We start from the raw sequence: 14,080 nt of genomic DNA, 5'->3' as shown, positions 1-14,080 counted from the left end.
TAGTCTTTGAGAATAGAATGATTTCGATTATTGTAGATATGTGTGTATTTGTATATGTGTGTGTGTATATATATATACACACTTTTACATACATATATAGTGGTGCTCATATTATTGTATAAAATTATACAATATGAAAGCTTATTTATATATTTTAATAGTGAGAAATTGAGACTTTGGAGAGATTAATATTTTCATGCATGTTCATATCTTTAGACTAAACTTTCCTAAATTTTCGAAAGAAAACTATGCAAGTACATTTTAAACTCCAGCTTTCTATCTGGTGCTTTTTTGATACTTGATAAATGCAATTTTATTAGGATAACACATTTTAAAAATAATCTTATAGTAAACCAGTGTAGACTAAGAATTTTCTACAAATGCAGAACAAAAGCAAAAAAGAGTCAAATTTGAATCCACATATAATTAACATGTACAAAATTGATTTTATTGGCAATTTGTTACCATGGTTAGCAGTTACATCACTTTAAGGTATCATTGTATATGTTAACTCATGTCCTCAGACTGAGGAAACACTTGAGTTTGCACATTGAAATAGGAGAGGGAATTCCCTGGCAGTCCAGTGGTTAGGACTCCGCGCTTTCACTGTCGAGGGTGCGGGTTCAGTCCCTGGTTGGGGAACTAAGATCCCACAAGTTGCATGGCGCAGCAAAAATTTTTAAAAAATAAAAATAAAAGAGAGATACAAGCTTTAAAATTGTCAGTCACCACATTGCTTCTTTATTCCTAACTCATCTGCATTGCTTTTTACAACGCTTTTCACATTGCTTTTGATGCTAGAAAAATTTATGCTAAAAAATATTAATATTGTTTTATGTCAAAAGGTTTGCACCACTATTCTCTGCAAAGGAGAAAAACCATTGAGCAAATACTCCACAAATTCTTACGTACATGGATGAACCAGTAAGGACATCTTTTTCCCCCCAAAACAGTATTTCAAAATACTTTGCAACATGTTTCCACTTCACCTAAAGAGAAAGTGCCCTGTCTGCTGTCTATTTTTAAATGTGAAGGGGGCTTTGGCTTTTTGTTTTTTTCTTTTGTTTTGCATTTATCTGTAGGCACACTAATAGAAGCTCATTTTTTTCCTGGCTTTTATATGTTTTATATTTCTATATTAGCATATATGTATGTATATGGGTCTGTATCTACATCTGTCCATACATGTACATACATGAGGAAAATACAGAACTGGAAAATATTAAATAAATTCTCGTTATCTAAAATGGCTTACAGTTGGTTGGGAATTGTGTTGTTTCTTTTGTGCTGAAGTCTTGGATAATGACAACTTTCATTAACATTTTGAATGTCCTCTTTTTTGGTATTTATATAAGCAGTAAAATTGTGTAATTACTGGTTTCTGGAAGGATTTTAATTTCAGATCAAATAAATATGTTTGATAGGATGATATGTCTATGTAAATGTATATCATTTTAATTTTTATGAAAACATTTTGTGAAAATGTTGATTTTTCTGGGACCATGTTGCTGTGAATTGGTTGTTCTGTAACAAAATATTTTTAGACTCTAGAGATCCTAAATGCTCTGTGCATTTCCTAAACTTTGAGATGGAGAAAACTAGGTCTGCCTTTTGATAAAAGTTCAGATTGTATGTTTTTTCTCTATGCTTTTCTTAACAAATTTGCTAACAGCTTTCAGTAACATTTCCGAGCGACTTTTTTCTCATTTATAGAAGAGAGCAAAATTTAAAAATGACTTAGATTTTTTTTTCTTTTTGATTTTTTTTTTGTACTTTAAACAGAGATAACTAGTTCACATATACTACATGCCATTATTATTCATGATAATAGTTGCTCTATCTATACAATCTGTGTTAGTCACAGTTTCTTTATAAAACAGCAGACTGTTTTCTGCCATAAAACAAATCTGACTTGTACTGGAATAGACGCGTCATCATTTAAAGGAGTTTGAAGGTGTCCTTCTTGCACTGACTGTCTTAAGATTTAAATCAATGTCTGGCTCTTAATTGTAGTAAATGGCATGACACACTATATCCATGGAGAGCTTTTGACAAAAACTTATGTATCGGAATTTCTTTGCTGTGTGGTTTACTCAGGTGGCTTCAGTTTCCCTTTAGTGAAATAACATTCCCGTGCTGGTGCTAGAGTATAGAACATTGTTGTTACTGTGAAAGCATCTTCTGCAGATGATATCCTGTTCCCTTTCTTTGTTGATATTTTTCTTTCTTAAACTTTGTTGCTCAGAATATCTTTAATGCTAGCCAAGGAGTCAGGGATTTGGACGTATTTTCATGGACTTCCAAAGCTTTTTTCCCCCAGGTGAGTTAACTGTAAGGAACAGTCATACATTATTCAGGTATTTCAGCTTGTATAACAAATTTTACATTGTATCTTTGAAGCCTTTACTTAAGATTAATTTTAAAAAATTCCTTTTTACCAAAAACGATCTATACAGAGTTCTGCAATTGAGTTTCCCCATAAACCTTTCCCCTCTATTTCTGCCAAAGACTGTATTACTAGTTTAAGTTAAACTTTTACTTGACTTCAAATTTGCTATATTTAACTTTATGACTAGCTTCTCCAACAATTATATACAGGTCTAGCTTTTTCAGAACTTACTTATTTAGGTGGGAGAGTTCCAACCCTATGGCTCTTCTGTTTTTTTCCTCGCCTTGCACAGTGGTCTTTTGAATGTTGGGGTGGGATTGCAGGGAGCAAAAATTAACATTGCAGTTCATCAATTTCATATGCTGGTGCCCAGGTCTTAAATTTCTGTATAGAATAAAACATGCATTTTAGGATTTCTTGAGAATAACAGACACAGTTCTGTGATTTTAGGTCTATCAGTTCTTTTTATACTGTTTAGTGTTAAGAAAAAGGATAGACTTTGCTGTACATTTATTAATTTATATAGTTTCTTTAACTAATCAATAAAATATTAAATATTTTAGGACAGTTCTCTTATATTGCCTTTCAGTGAATAACTTGCAATTATTATAATTATTATTAGTGTTTGCCAAGACTTTTCTCTCACTGTTACCCTGAGTGGTCAAATTGGAAATATTGCTATAACTTAATTAAATGCTCGAGATGTATCATTAAAGACCAGTGAAATTGTTTTTTCACTAAATCTATGAATATTTGTTTAGTTTTTACATCATGCCATGTAATTTTTAAAAGATCATTTGTACATATGACTAATTTGACTCTTCCATCTATGAAATAGCATCATGTGTTTTCTAAAATTGATCTTTCACAATGACATTTTTAAATATTTACTGAAAATCTCATGAGTAAAATAGCACAATTTAAAGTTTAGACCTTACTCTCCATTTTTATTTTGAGTGCTCTCTTTGTATTCCTATAGTTGTACACATATATAAATATTTACAAATATGCATGCATGGGTATATAAAATGCATATTTTATTTTAGATTGTAAATCTAAATTTTTCAAGTACTTAAAATTCTCATTTCCATTAAATTGCCAATATATAAATAAGGAATGTTGGACAAATATGGTACAGTAATTATAGTAACTGTAAATAAATACCGTCCATAGTACGTATTTGTATAAGTAAAGATTGATGATTATTCATCACCACAATGAAATTTACAAGATATTATGTGAAGGTTAATAATGGATTTAAAATTTTTTCTGACCAATCATATATTAAAGTCACAGGTACGGAGAATTCTTGAATCCACATTTTTTAACCTTACGACTTTATTTTTAATTTTCCACTATATAATGGACATGTCTTTTGGAATGAGACTACTCATAGGGGTAGAGCTATTCAGTAATATTTTATCTTGCATAATATGTTAGTGGGTTTTTTCATTTTTATCCTATTTATAACATAACTAAATATTAATTTAATTTTAACCAAATGTTTGAGTAAGTGTCCCATTATGATCTTTTACTGTATTTGAATAAAGCAATTTGTAGAGTCTATATTGCTGTATTTAAAAATGCAGTTTAAGTCTGTTTTAAAGAAGTAATAATGACAGTAGAAGAATTTCCAGTGTAGAACTTTCCTTTACATTTAATTGGGAAAAAGAGCAAAAACGGGAAGGTTATTATTTCTCTTTATTGCATTCACGTAGGAAGTAATTTCATCAGAGCATTCAGATTCAACAGGAAGTTTAGGGTATGTTCCTTTCTTTCATTTTAGAGGTGACTGTTTTATATCCAAATGTATTATATTTATATAAAACCACATCTTTAATGTTAATCTCTCCTCTCTACTAAAATATAATCATCTTTTTCTGTTAAAAGCATTAATTTATCACTGTTTAACAATGGTCTAGCAAATCTAACAAGGCCTTTTTATTTGTACTGTATTAAGAAAGTGTGAGTTGTTAAAATCTTATAAGCATTCTTATTTCATTCATAACTAGTAAATATTAACATGTAGCTATATTTCATGCCCATTTTTTCATCATTGTTATCTCTGTTTATAAATAAGTCTCCAGAATCTTCATACCTATTTTCTCTATTTATTAATAATTATAAACAAAAGTACAAGGAAATGGAGATTTAGACTTTTTAACCCATACTGACAGGCAGTAATAATGATTCAAAATTATTCAGTTGTGGTTCATATAGTAAATTATTTTTGTTTATCCTACTGTTAAATATTTCACTAAAAGATAAAAGTAAAATCAGGTACTACTGTGTTTCTCAAATTATGGTGGACAGAAGCTAGAGGTTCAGTTCCTCTCCTGCTATCTTTTCTTCTCTTCAGCTCTATTTTAAATATTATTCAGAATTGAATAACTGAAAGATTCTTTAATAGTAGTATTAACCAACACTTGAGCTATCTTTGGATATGTGTTCTTTTTCTTAATTGATGCATTACGGACTTGCTGTAAAAGCAATTAAGAAGGATGTTGAAAGTGATAATAGATTGTATTTTGTTTACTTTTTTTTCCTATTCAAATTTTCAGGAACCTAAAACTAATACTGATGACTTTTTCAAAGACATAAACTCCTGCTGCCCACAGGAAGCAACAATGCAAGAGCAGGATATGCCGTTCTTGCGAGGAGGGCCAGGCATGTACAAGGTAGTGAAGACGGGACCTTCCGGTCACAACATCAGAAGCTGCCCTAACCTTAGAGGTATCCCAATTGGAATGTTAGTTCTGGGAAACAAAGTCAAAGCAGTGGGAGAGGTATGGATTCTTGTAGCTTCATGACTTCTAAGATATTCGTTTTTAATATGATACAACCAAAGCATCTCTTTCTTCCAAAGGTTGCCATTTCCATCCCAGGTTTTTAAATGTTAATGTTCTTTATCTTTACCTGTATTGAAAATACTAATGCAATTTTTCTGTGCTTCTTTTTTAATAATTTTATTCTCATAATTATCCTTGTGAAAACAATATTTATATAACAAAGTGATTTGTATTGTATATATAAATGTTCGGTATCTGCAAATATCTTTTCATTATTGCAAATGTGTACTGTACTGTCATGGATGAACAGCACTTTGAAATATTTGCTATGAATCAGTTTGGAGATGTGTTATATTCAAAGGGTTTCATTTCTTCGTTCCCATATATGGGTGTCACTGAAGTCCTGAGCAAATAACATTACTCTTTAGTCAACTGTGGCATTTGCCTCAGCTGATGAGCTTAAAGATGTAGTGTGTCATGCTATTTCTCAGTGTCAGGGTTATCTTCAAGTTGCATTTTAGGCACTACCACCCTAAATAGTAGAGAGTATGCTGTGTTAGGACATTTCAGGTGCCAAACAAAGAGCCGTGTGTTTTGGGGTAGCATTTAAAATTATCAAGGGATTATTCTGTGCCTTAAAAAAATATTGTTTTTACTGAAGTCATCAGTGAACATTATTTTACAAGACTGTTTATTGATTTCTGTCTTACCTCAGGCTGTGGTCTTAATTTCAGAAACTAATTTGATGATAGAGATTTATTGGAATAATTACTCACTTAAACTTTTTGCTGGTTTTCAGCCTGAATGCCCGGAAAGAATCAAGCCAATCAATCATGCTTTTTGTTATGTACTAGGTAACCAATTCTGAAGGTACATGGGTGCAGCTGGATAAGAACAGCATGGTAGAGTTCTGTGAGAGTGATGAAGGAGAGGCATGGTCCTTAGCTAGAGACAGAGGCGGAAACCAGTACCTCCGACATGAAGATGGCAAGTTGGCTTAAATTTGTGATTTATTCCGATTTACCTTTGCAGTGCAGAAGTTTAAAGTGTACTGTATTTCTTTTGTTGTAAAGAGCTTTTCTGTGTGTTTATTTTTTAAGTAAAATCAAAACTAAAGGTTTAAAAATCTTGCAATTGTTAAAATTCCTATGTAAAATACATAGGTACTAAATGAATACACATAAAAGAAGAGAATTAGAAGGAAATGTGAAACATATGAATTGGTCTTTGTAAAACATGCTTTTTATTTCATTAATATGAATTTAAATGATAATTCTTCTGTGCCAGTTCGGGGCTAAACCTTTTACTCTTTCTACCACTAAATGGAAGTTCAGTTTTCAAACCACTGATTGTAGTACTTCTCCCAGGCAATTTCATTCTATTGAATTCTGTCTCAGGAAAGGAGCATTGAATATATGCTTAGCTTCTTCTGGGGGTTTCCTATTTTGTTATTAGAGTTTCAGCTTTAAACTTTATTTTACCGTTTTTCAACAATGATCTCCTTTAATAAAAGATTTTCCTTTTTGTCCTCTTCTCTTCATTCTCCTGGTGGCGATATCTTGTTCAGACCACATGACATCACTTAGGTGAAGCTTTAACTGATTCTCACAGAGTGAAGAGTTACCTCTCATCCTAAAGAACTGAATTCACCACTAGAACAAAACTGATATTATATTGAAGTTAATTTTTATTTCTTCGTACCCAGATTGTGAGTCCCTTGTGGACAGGCACAGGTTTTTTATCTTTGTATTCCTAGTTCTAAAGCAGTTTTCACACATACTAGTTGCTCACTAAGTTTTCTAAATATACAAGTTGAGTCACAAAAGTATTAGTTAGGACATCAAAATAAGTGGATAGGCCCAACATAGACTTTTCTACCAAATCCCAGAATTTATAGGAGAGGGTCAGACAATTAAATGAATATGCTTCTTTATCCAAAAGAGTATAAAGTTATAATAACTATTATCCAAGGGTAATATGGCCATAGTATATAAATAGATTCAAGAAAGGTTTGGAATTTGTGTGAATGACAGAGTACGTTTAGATATATTAACATGGTACATTAAACATTCTCCCCTTTTTCCCCGCAGCAAGCCTTTGATATCGGTTATATAATCTTCATTTTACATTTCTAAGCTCATAGTATTTAAAATGACTTGCCTATGGTTATACCACTGGAAACAGGGCAGGTGAAAGACTTGAGCCAGAATCTTCATTCATATTTCAAATGCTGTGCTCATTACACCACACTGCATCAGTAATCCACTGAACCCAATTTGAGAACCTACTTCCTCCCTTGTCTTTACAGACCAGTGTGTCTTAGTCATAGATGATGTCATCATAAAATAATGTCCTGAGATGGTAGAACTATTCTTCATTATGTTTTGAAAAGCAAAAGTCTTCATTTCATGTAAATCAGACATCTTACAAAATAACTTTCCCATTTACAGTATACTTACTACATATATAATTATTACATATTCATAAATTCTTAAACATTTTCATTATATAGGGATATTCAGATATAAATGAAAATAACCTAAAGCGAGATCAGGTTTATATAAGACATAATTAAATAATCTGAGAATGGTTTAAGTGACTGTCAGGGTCTTTCTAGCTTAGTAATCATTTTAACTAGCAATGAGCATAATGTGTAAGAGTAGACTCTGGGACTGGACTGCCAGGGTACAAATGCCAGCTCTTAACTTTTCAGTTGTATGACCTTGGCCAAATTACCTAATATCTCTGTGCCTTGGCTTTCTCATTTACAAAGTGAAGATACTTTATGAGTTCTATATGAAAGCTAAGTGAAGAAATAACAAAGCTATCAGATGGTAAGGTTAGCTATTATTGTTAAAATGTAAAATGCTTTCTATACTAAGGAGTGAGTTTTACCATGGGAAATTGTATTCCCATATACTTAGAAGGTAGAAGGTTCTTTTTAGATAAAATGCTTCTTAAATTAGGATATCGTTTCTACTAAGATACATACTCAACCCGAAAAGAGGTGTAAGAGAAGTTTAAACTTCTCTGTGATCACTTAATGATTTTTTGCCATATATATATGGCACAATAAAAGCAAAAAAAAAGCAATAATAGCAAATGTTAATAGCACAATAAAAGCAAATTGACTCCATAAGAGCATATCCCATTTCTAAATATTATAGTGATTTTGATTGATGAAAACAAAGATTTTGTCGTAGACTTTGTTGGTGTCAGTGACCTAATTGGTAGACCTATTATCAAATGTAAATGTGAGGTTATTTTAAAATTTAACCATCATAAAAATCTTTCTTGCAATTTTCTCTCTTTATAAATGGGGAATAGCACATAAGAAACTAATTTTATAGATGTTCCTTTTATTGTAGAACAAGTTCTTCTGGATCAAAATTCTCAAACTCCTCCTCCAAGCCCTTTCTCAGTACAAGCTTTTAATAAAGGGGCAAGTTGCAGTGCCCAAGGATTTGATTATGGACTCGGAAATAATAAAGGTAAGTGTTTTAAGTGAGTCTTTTACTTACCTAACTGTAATATTTTTATTACCTTCTCTTATAACCATTTTTATTACTGTTCACCCACAAAACTTTAAGTTTGTTCCTAGAAAACTAACAATCAAAATGTTTACGACGGTGTTCTTTTTACAGTATTGGTTTTAGCCATTTTAGCTTAAGTTTATAGTTCTTGCTTACCTGTTCTTATTTTGTAGACACTCATTTTGAATTCACATCATAAAGATTCTGTGTCACTATATCCAGTAGAAGAACTTTTCTTTATCATCCAGTTATTATTAAATGTTAATGAGCAAAAAAGAACTTTCCAAAATGATCCATTTAAAATCAAAATATTTTAAGTAATATTTTTAAGTAATATTGCACATCAGCTTTATTAAACATGTGTGGTTTTCAATGTCTAATCAAGTTATCTTAGTTAATTTCGAATTACATGAGATGATAGCTTTGGGTTTGGTATGTATAATGAAACCAAAAAATTGTAAAAAGAAAAACAAAACCCCTAAGCCATATGGATATAAAATGTATACAACTTGTTTCGGTTGCATTAATAGAAGAGACCAGCATCATGGACAGTACAAATAATAATTATTTTGGAGTAATTTATGCTCGAATTTCATCCAAAATTCCATTTGTATGTAAATTTGGACACATTCACATGCTTTCTTATAACCTGATCCTAACTCTTAGCTTCAAAATCGACGATACTGTCAGAAGGTAGCATACAGCTGGACAATGGGTAGGAAGGAGAAGATAGCCTATATGGAAATACTTTTACTTTAAAATGTTATTTAAACTAATTCATGAGATTTGATTTCCAGACACAAATACAGTTGTTTTAATACCTGACTTGCAGAGCAAGTGAAATAATGAAGTAGTCAACAAGATACAGAATTACGTCAGTATAGAGGAAATATTCAATTTAAAATAAAACCACTTTCTGTTTGATACCTTTATTACTTTCCACAAAGTATTTTTATTAAGAAGGAAGCCTTAGCTACAAGATTTCTTTTTGGCTCTTCCTCCTACATTGGGTTGTTCTATCCTACAGGCTTGGGTACTATCTGCTTGCTCATTTCTGGTAGCTCAGATTTCAACTAACTTAAACTAGACCTTCATGCTTAAGTAGGGTAAATGCTTTGTGGTGTTTTCTTCATGTCCCTTTCCTTCTGCCGTTCCCAGTCCTTAAATTAAAATCTCAGTGTTTACTTACCACTATGTACTTGTACAGTAATCTGTTTTAAAGCCATGTTTAATTCAAATTGTATGCTTTCAGTCTCTAAAATGTCTAAATTGTCCTGGTGGCTATCACATTAAATCAGTCTTTAAAACAGAATTTGTTAAAACATCATAAGAATAAAAATCAACTTTCAATAGAGACAAACATTGCTGAGAACATTTGTTATTAATTAGAAATAATGTATTACTTTTTAAAAGTGATTTTGCTAATATTGTTCAAAAATAGCACTTCTTAAATGTACTTCTTAATAGGCTTTTAAAATATTTAGATGGAGTGAAGAAATATTAAGAAACTTTCATCTGATTAAATATATCTAATCTTTATTTATTATCTTACCTTTAATTGTAGTTCCCATTTTCTTTAACTCTTTACGCTATCCAACATCAAGCAACTGTTTTTTGCAAAAATTCTTTTTCCTTAAAACAATTTTATAAAATTCTTCATCACCTCTAAAATCCTTTTCTAATCTGCAGCATTAATTTTTTTAAGTAAAGATATGTAGCTTGTGTGCACAGTTCTTTCCATATTAATCTGTTTCTTGTTGGTGTTTCATTTAAATTTTTATTTATGAAACTTTATTATATCTAGAGAATATGCCTGGAAAGGTACCGTTTTCTGGTTTCTGCATCAGCTAGTCTGGATATGGTTCCCCCCTTCTTCTTCAGCATCATTTAAACTATTTAATATTTATATTCTCATAAATAAGGAGCTATCATCCATCCAATTATATCACTTCATATTTTTAAAAGTACTTTTCTGTTAATGTCCTTTGTATTTAATTTTGAAGAAAATATCAGAATTCATGTTTGAGATACTATTCAAATAAGGTACCTCATATTCCTTTTTTTCTTATAGGTCTTTTATAAATTTTTACATTGCCTATCCAAGCAAAAGAGTTCATGCTTTTAAAAATGTATAATTTCTTTGGCAATAACAACTTTAAAAAAGAAAGTACTAATTTATAACTGTAATATAAATGTATTACTAAGTTAATAACATATACTTTGCCTCCCTTCAGTCCTACTTTGAACTGTTTATATTATTTGCATATTTTCTGCATGAAGTGTACTGCGTATGAGGCAGGGTGATAATAGTCAATGTCAGGTACTGCACAGAAGACATCATTGACTTAAATCTTCCTTTATACTTGTATGGTATTGAATCAACTTATCATACTTACTTCATAGACTCTGTATTCTCTCATGCTGCTGCTAGATGTTGTATATGAATTTAAATGGATTTGTTTTTGTAGGTGGGCCATTATATAAGATTTGTTGGGGTGCTTCCATTATTAAAACAACATACAACATTCGATCCCTAATTTGAGAATAACAGTCACCAACTTCCACAACAGTTCTGAATTGGCATTGTTTTATTTAGTGTTTAACTTTATCTGAATGTCATAAAGCACCATTTACTTTGCCATTTTGGATGTTAATTAATAACAAGTTGTAGTTTTGACTGTTTTGCCCACTGCAGGTGACCAACTGAGTGCCATATTGAATTCCATTCAGTCACGGCCCAATCTCCCAGCTCCTTCCATCTTTGATCAAGCTGCAAAACCTCCCTCTTCCCTAGTCCACAGCCCATTTGTGTTCGGACAGCCCCTTTCCTTCCAGCAGCCTCAGCTTCAGAGTAAGTCTTGTCAGCCTTAACCTGCCTCATCAAACCATTTCTGAAGCTTTGTTCTGAGTTGTTTATCAGTTACTAATTATTTATCAACTCACCTAACTGGTTTTATTTAATGAGGATGTTATCCCTTCCCACATTTTTGAAGCACTTAAGCTGTTCTGACCTAAGACATTCTGCAGCTAAGACATTTGTTTTTAATCACATTTTTTTATTAAGTGTAGTTATTAAAATATGACTTTTATGTTTTCTATTCTAATTCCAGAATAAGCAAATCATACTATAAAATATATTAAGAAAACATTGATTAAAAAAAATTTATAATATGCACGACTATGGTAAGCATCAGTTATAAGGATAACTTTCCTTGTTTTACACTGAATTTTTGTTACTTAGAGATGCCCCAAGAGAATGAACCTATTTCACTATACCAGTGGGTGGAGGAGAGGCTGTACTGGGCAGGTTTGTTTGTTTCTTTTAGGTGAATTTGGTGTCTGTGAAATGTATAGCAACTTAGGTTTCCAAATGTTCTCACATTGTTGTTTCTTCTCTTGCTTTTTGTTGTTGTTGTTGTTGTTGTTGTTGTTCTTAATAAGTTAAACCAATCAGTTGATTCCAGTTCTGCCTTCTAGGATTGTTCTAGCCCTTTATCCATGATAGTAGTTCATACTGATCTGGAAAACAGACCCAAAACAAATTACATTTACCTGAGTCTTCTTTTTTCTTAATAAGTTCCTGAGGCTTCCCCATAAACTTCTCAAGCCTCCTAGTATGACAACAATATGCTCTTCTTGGCCTTCAGTTCACATATTGGCTATACAGTATATAAACACACTCACTGAATTGAGAGAGTTTTTGGAAGTCTCAGCTTGTACACCCATTTGTTTGAATTCAAATGCATGACCTCTTTACTTTAATAAAATACATCCACACTTAGACCTAAGTTATTTTTCTACAAAAATACTTTTATAGCTATTATTAGGATTACTTAAGAGAATGCCAGCTGGTTTAGTTTTTATTAGGAACCAGGGTGGTGTATAGTTAGCAAATTATATTATTATCTATCTTAGGAAAAGAATATACAAGAGTATAAACTTTTTTAGGTTTGCACTATACATTAGGCAAGTTCAATTAATGAAATTAGTTTGTAAATATAAGTAGTATCAATTTCTAGCTAATCATCTCTATTCATGTGTAATATTCACTTTAATGTCTCTTAAAAGAAGAATTTCAAGGAAACATAATAGTGTCATGTGTGTGAAATAGTTTTTTCTTCCTTGATAAGCATTATAGAAGAATGAAAGAGGAGTGAAGACTTAGTTTACCCATTTAATGGAGTGACAGACACTTTACATTTAGATGTACCCAGGTTGCAGGAAGTTTTAAAGGTAAGGACAAGGAAATAAAATGGAAAAAACCCATCATAACCAGGCAGAAAATTCATATTAAATATAAAATTGTAAAAGAGAAATTACCCTGATAATGTCATAGTGGCAGCAGACAAGAGAACTAAGGCATAAGAACTGTTTTGTTCTACCTAAAGGGTTATTGCAAGTCTTCTCAAAAACTTCTCTAAAAAAAAGTATAATTACAGTTTTTATTTTACCAAATTACTTAATAAAATATTGTAAAACAAAATGTAAAGACCATAAGGAAATCAGATTTGCCTCTTTTAAAGGATAATAGGTTTCTAACTGACATTGTGTCCATATAATTTTGTTCATATTGTGTCTAAGTGTTATCAGTACCACCACTTCCTTTACCACCATCTTGGAGCAAATTTGAAATCATGGCCTAGAAATGTCTCAAAATTACCAGTTTTCTGAATCATTACTTGCGTGTACTCCAATGATACAGACTTCTTATTCTCAGCAGAATATCACTGAAGTTTGACTACCCAATTCCAGAAACCAGAAGGCTTAATCTTTAGCACAACTAAAAACAAGTATGGAATCTAAAAATAGTTTAATGTCTTATAGATATATTAGAATTGTAGTAATTACATCATAGGAAAATTAAATATGGCAGAGTTAAAACTACCTGAGTAAGATAATTCTTTCCTGAATTTCACTGCTGTCCATCACACTAGCATTTCATCTTGCTTTAGAAGATGGCTTATTTATACTGAACTTCCCTTTACTAATTAGTAAAATGAGAATCGTTTTTGTCTTACACTTTTGTGATTCTAAAATATTGAATAAAATATTATGTATAGAAGACTGTATTTACTAGTTCTTGCGTATTCTGATAAGTCACCACTATGTACTTACTACTGTCCTTGAGCACTTTAATACATCCTCATTTGAGATAATGTCTCCATTTTACAGTTAAGGAAACGGAGGCTTAAAGAGGATAAATGATATGCCCTAGAAACATACATAGTAAATGGTAGAGTCAGAACATGAGCCCAGTTCTCCTGACTACAAAGGAGGCCATGTTTTTAAATATCTAGCTTTGCCTACTAATAAGTAATGTAAAAATCTGTTCTTTAATATATAGTTTTTAAATTTCTATTTCCATTTGG

The 14,080-nt window shown here is 31.5% G+C and overlaps 1 protein-coding gene across 1 annotated transcript in view; it reads left to right on the top strand.

The window, feature by feature from the left end:
- MYCBP2 (MYC binding protein 2) overlaps window positions 1-14,080 on the top strand; it is a 270,931-nt gene that overhangs the window by 195,587 nt on the left and 61,264 nt on the right. Inside the window, 3 exon segments of the mRNA XM_036831466.1 lie at window positions 4,951-5,175; window positions 6,033-6,165; window positions 8,547-8,669. Of these exon segments, the coding sequence (XP_036687361.1) occupies window positions 4,951-5,175; window positions 6,033-6,165; window positions 8,547-8,669 (481 nt within the window).

This window comes from Balaenoptera musculus, chromosome 18 (assembly GCF_009873245.2).
Source record: "Balaenoptera musculus isolate JJ_BM4_2016_0621 chromosome 18, mBalMus1.pri.v3, whole genome shotgun sequence".
NCBI lineage: Eukaryota > Metazoa > Chordata > Mammalia > Artiodactyla > Balaenopteridae > Balaenoptera > Balaenoptera musculus.
Note: the sequence above shows the minus strand (reverse complement) of the source record. Positions and strands in the feature narration are given on the sequence as shown.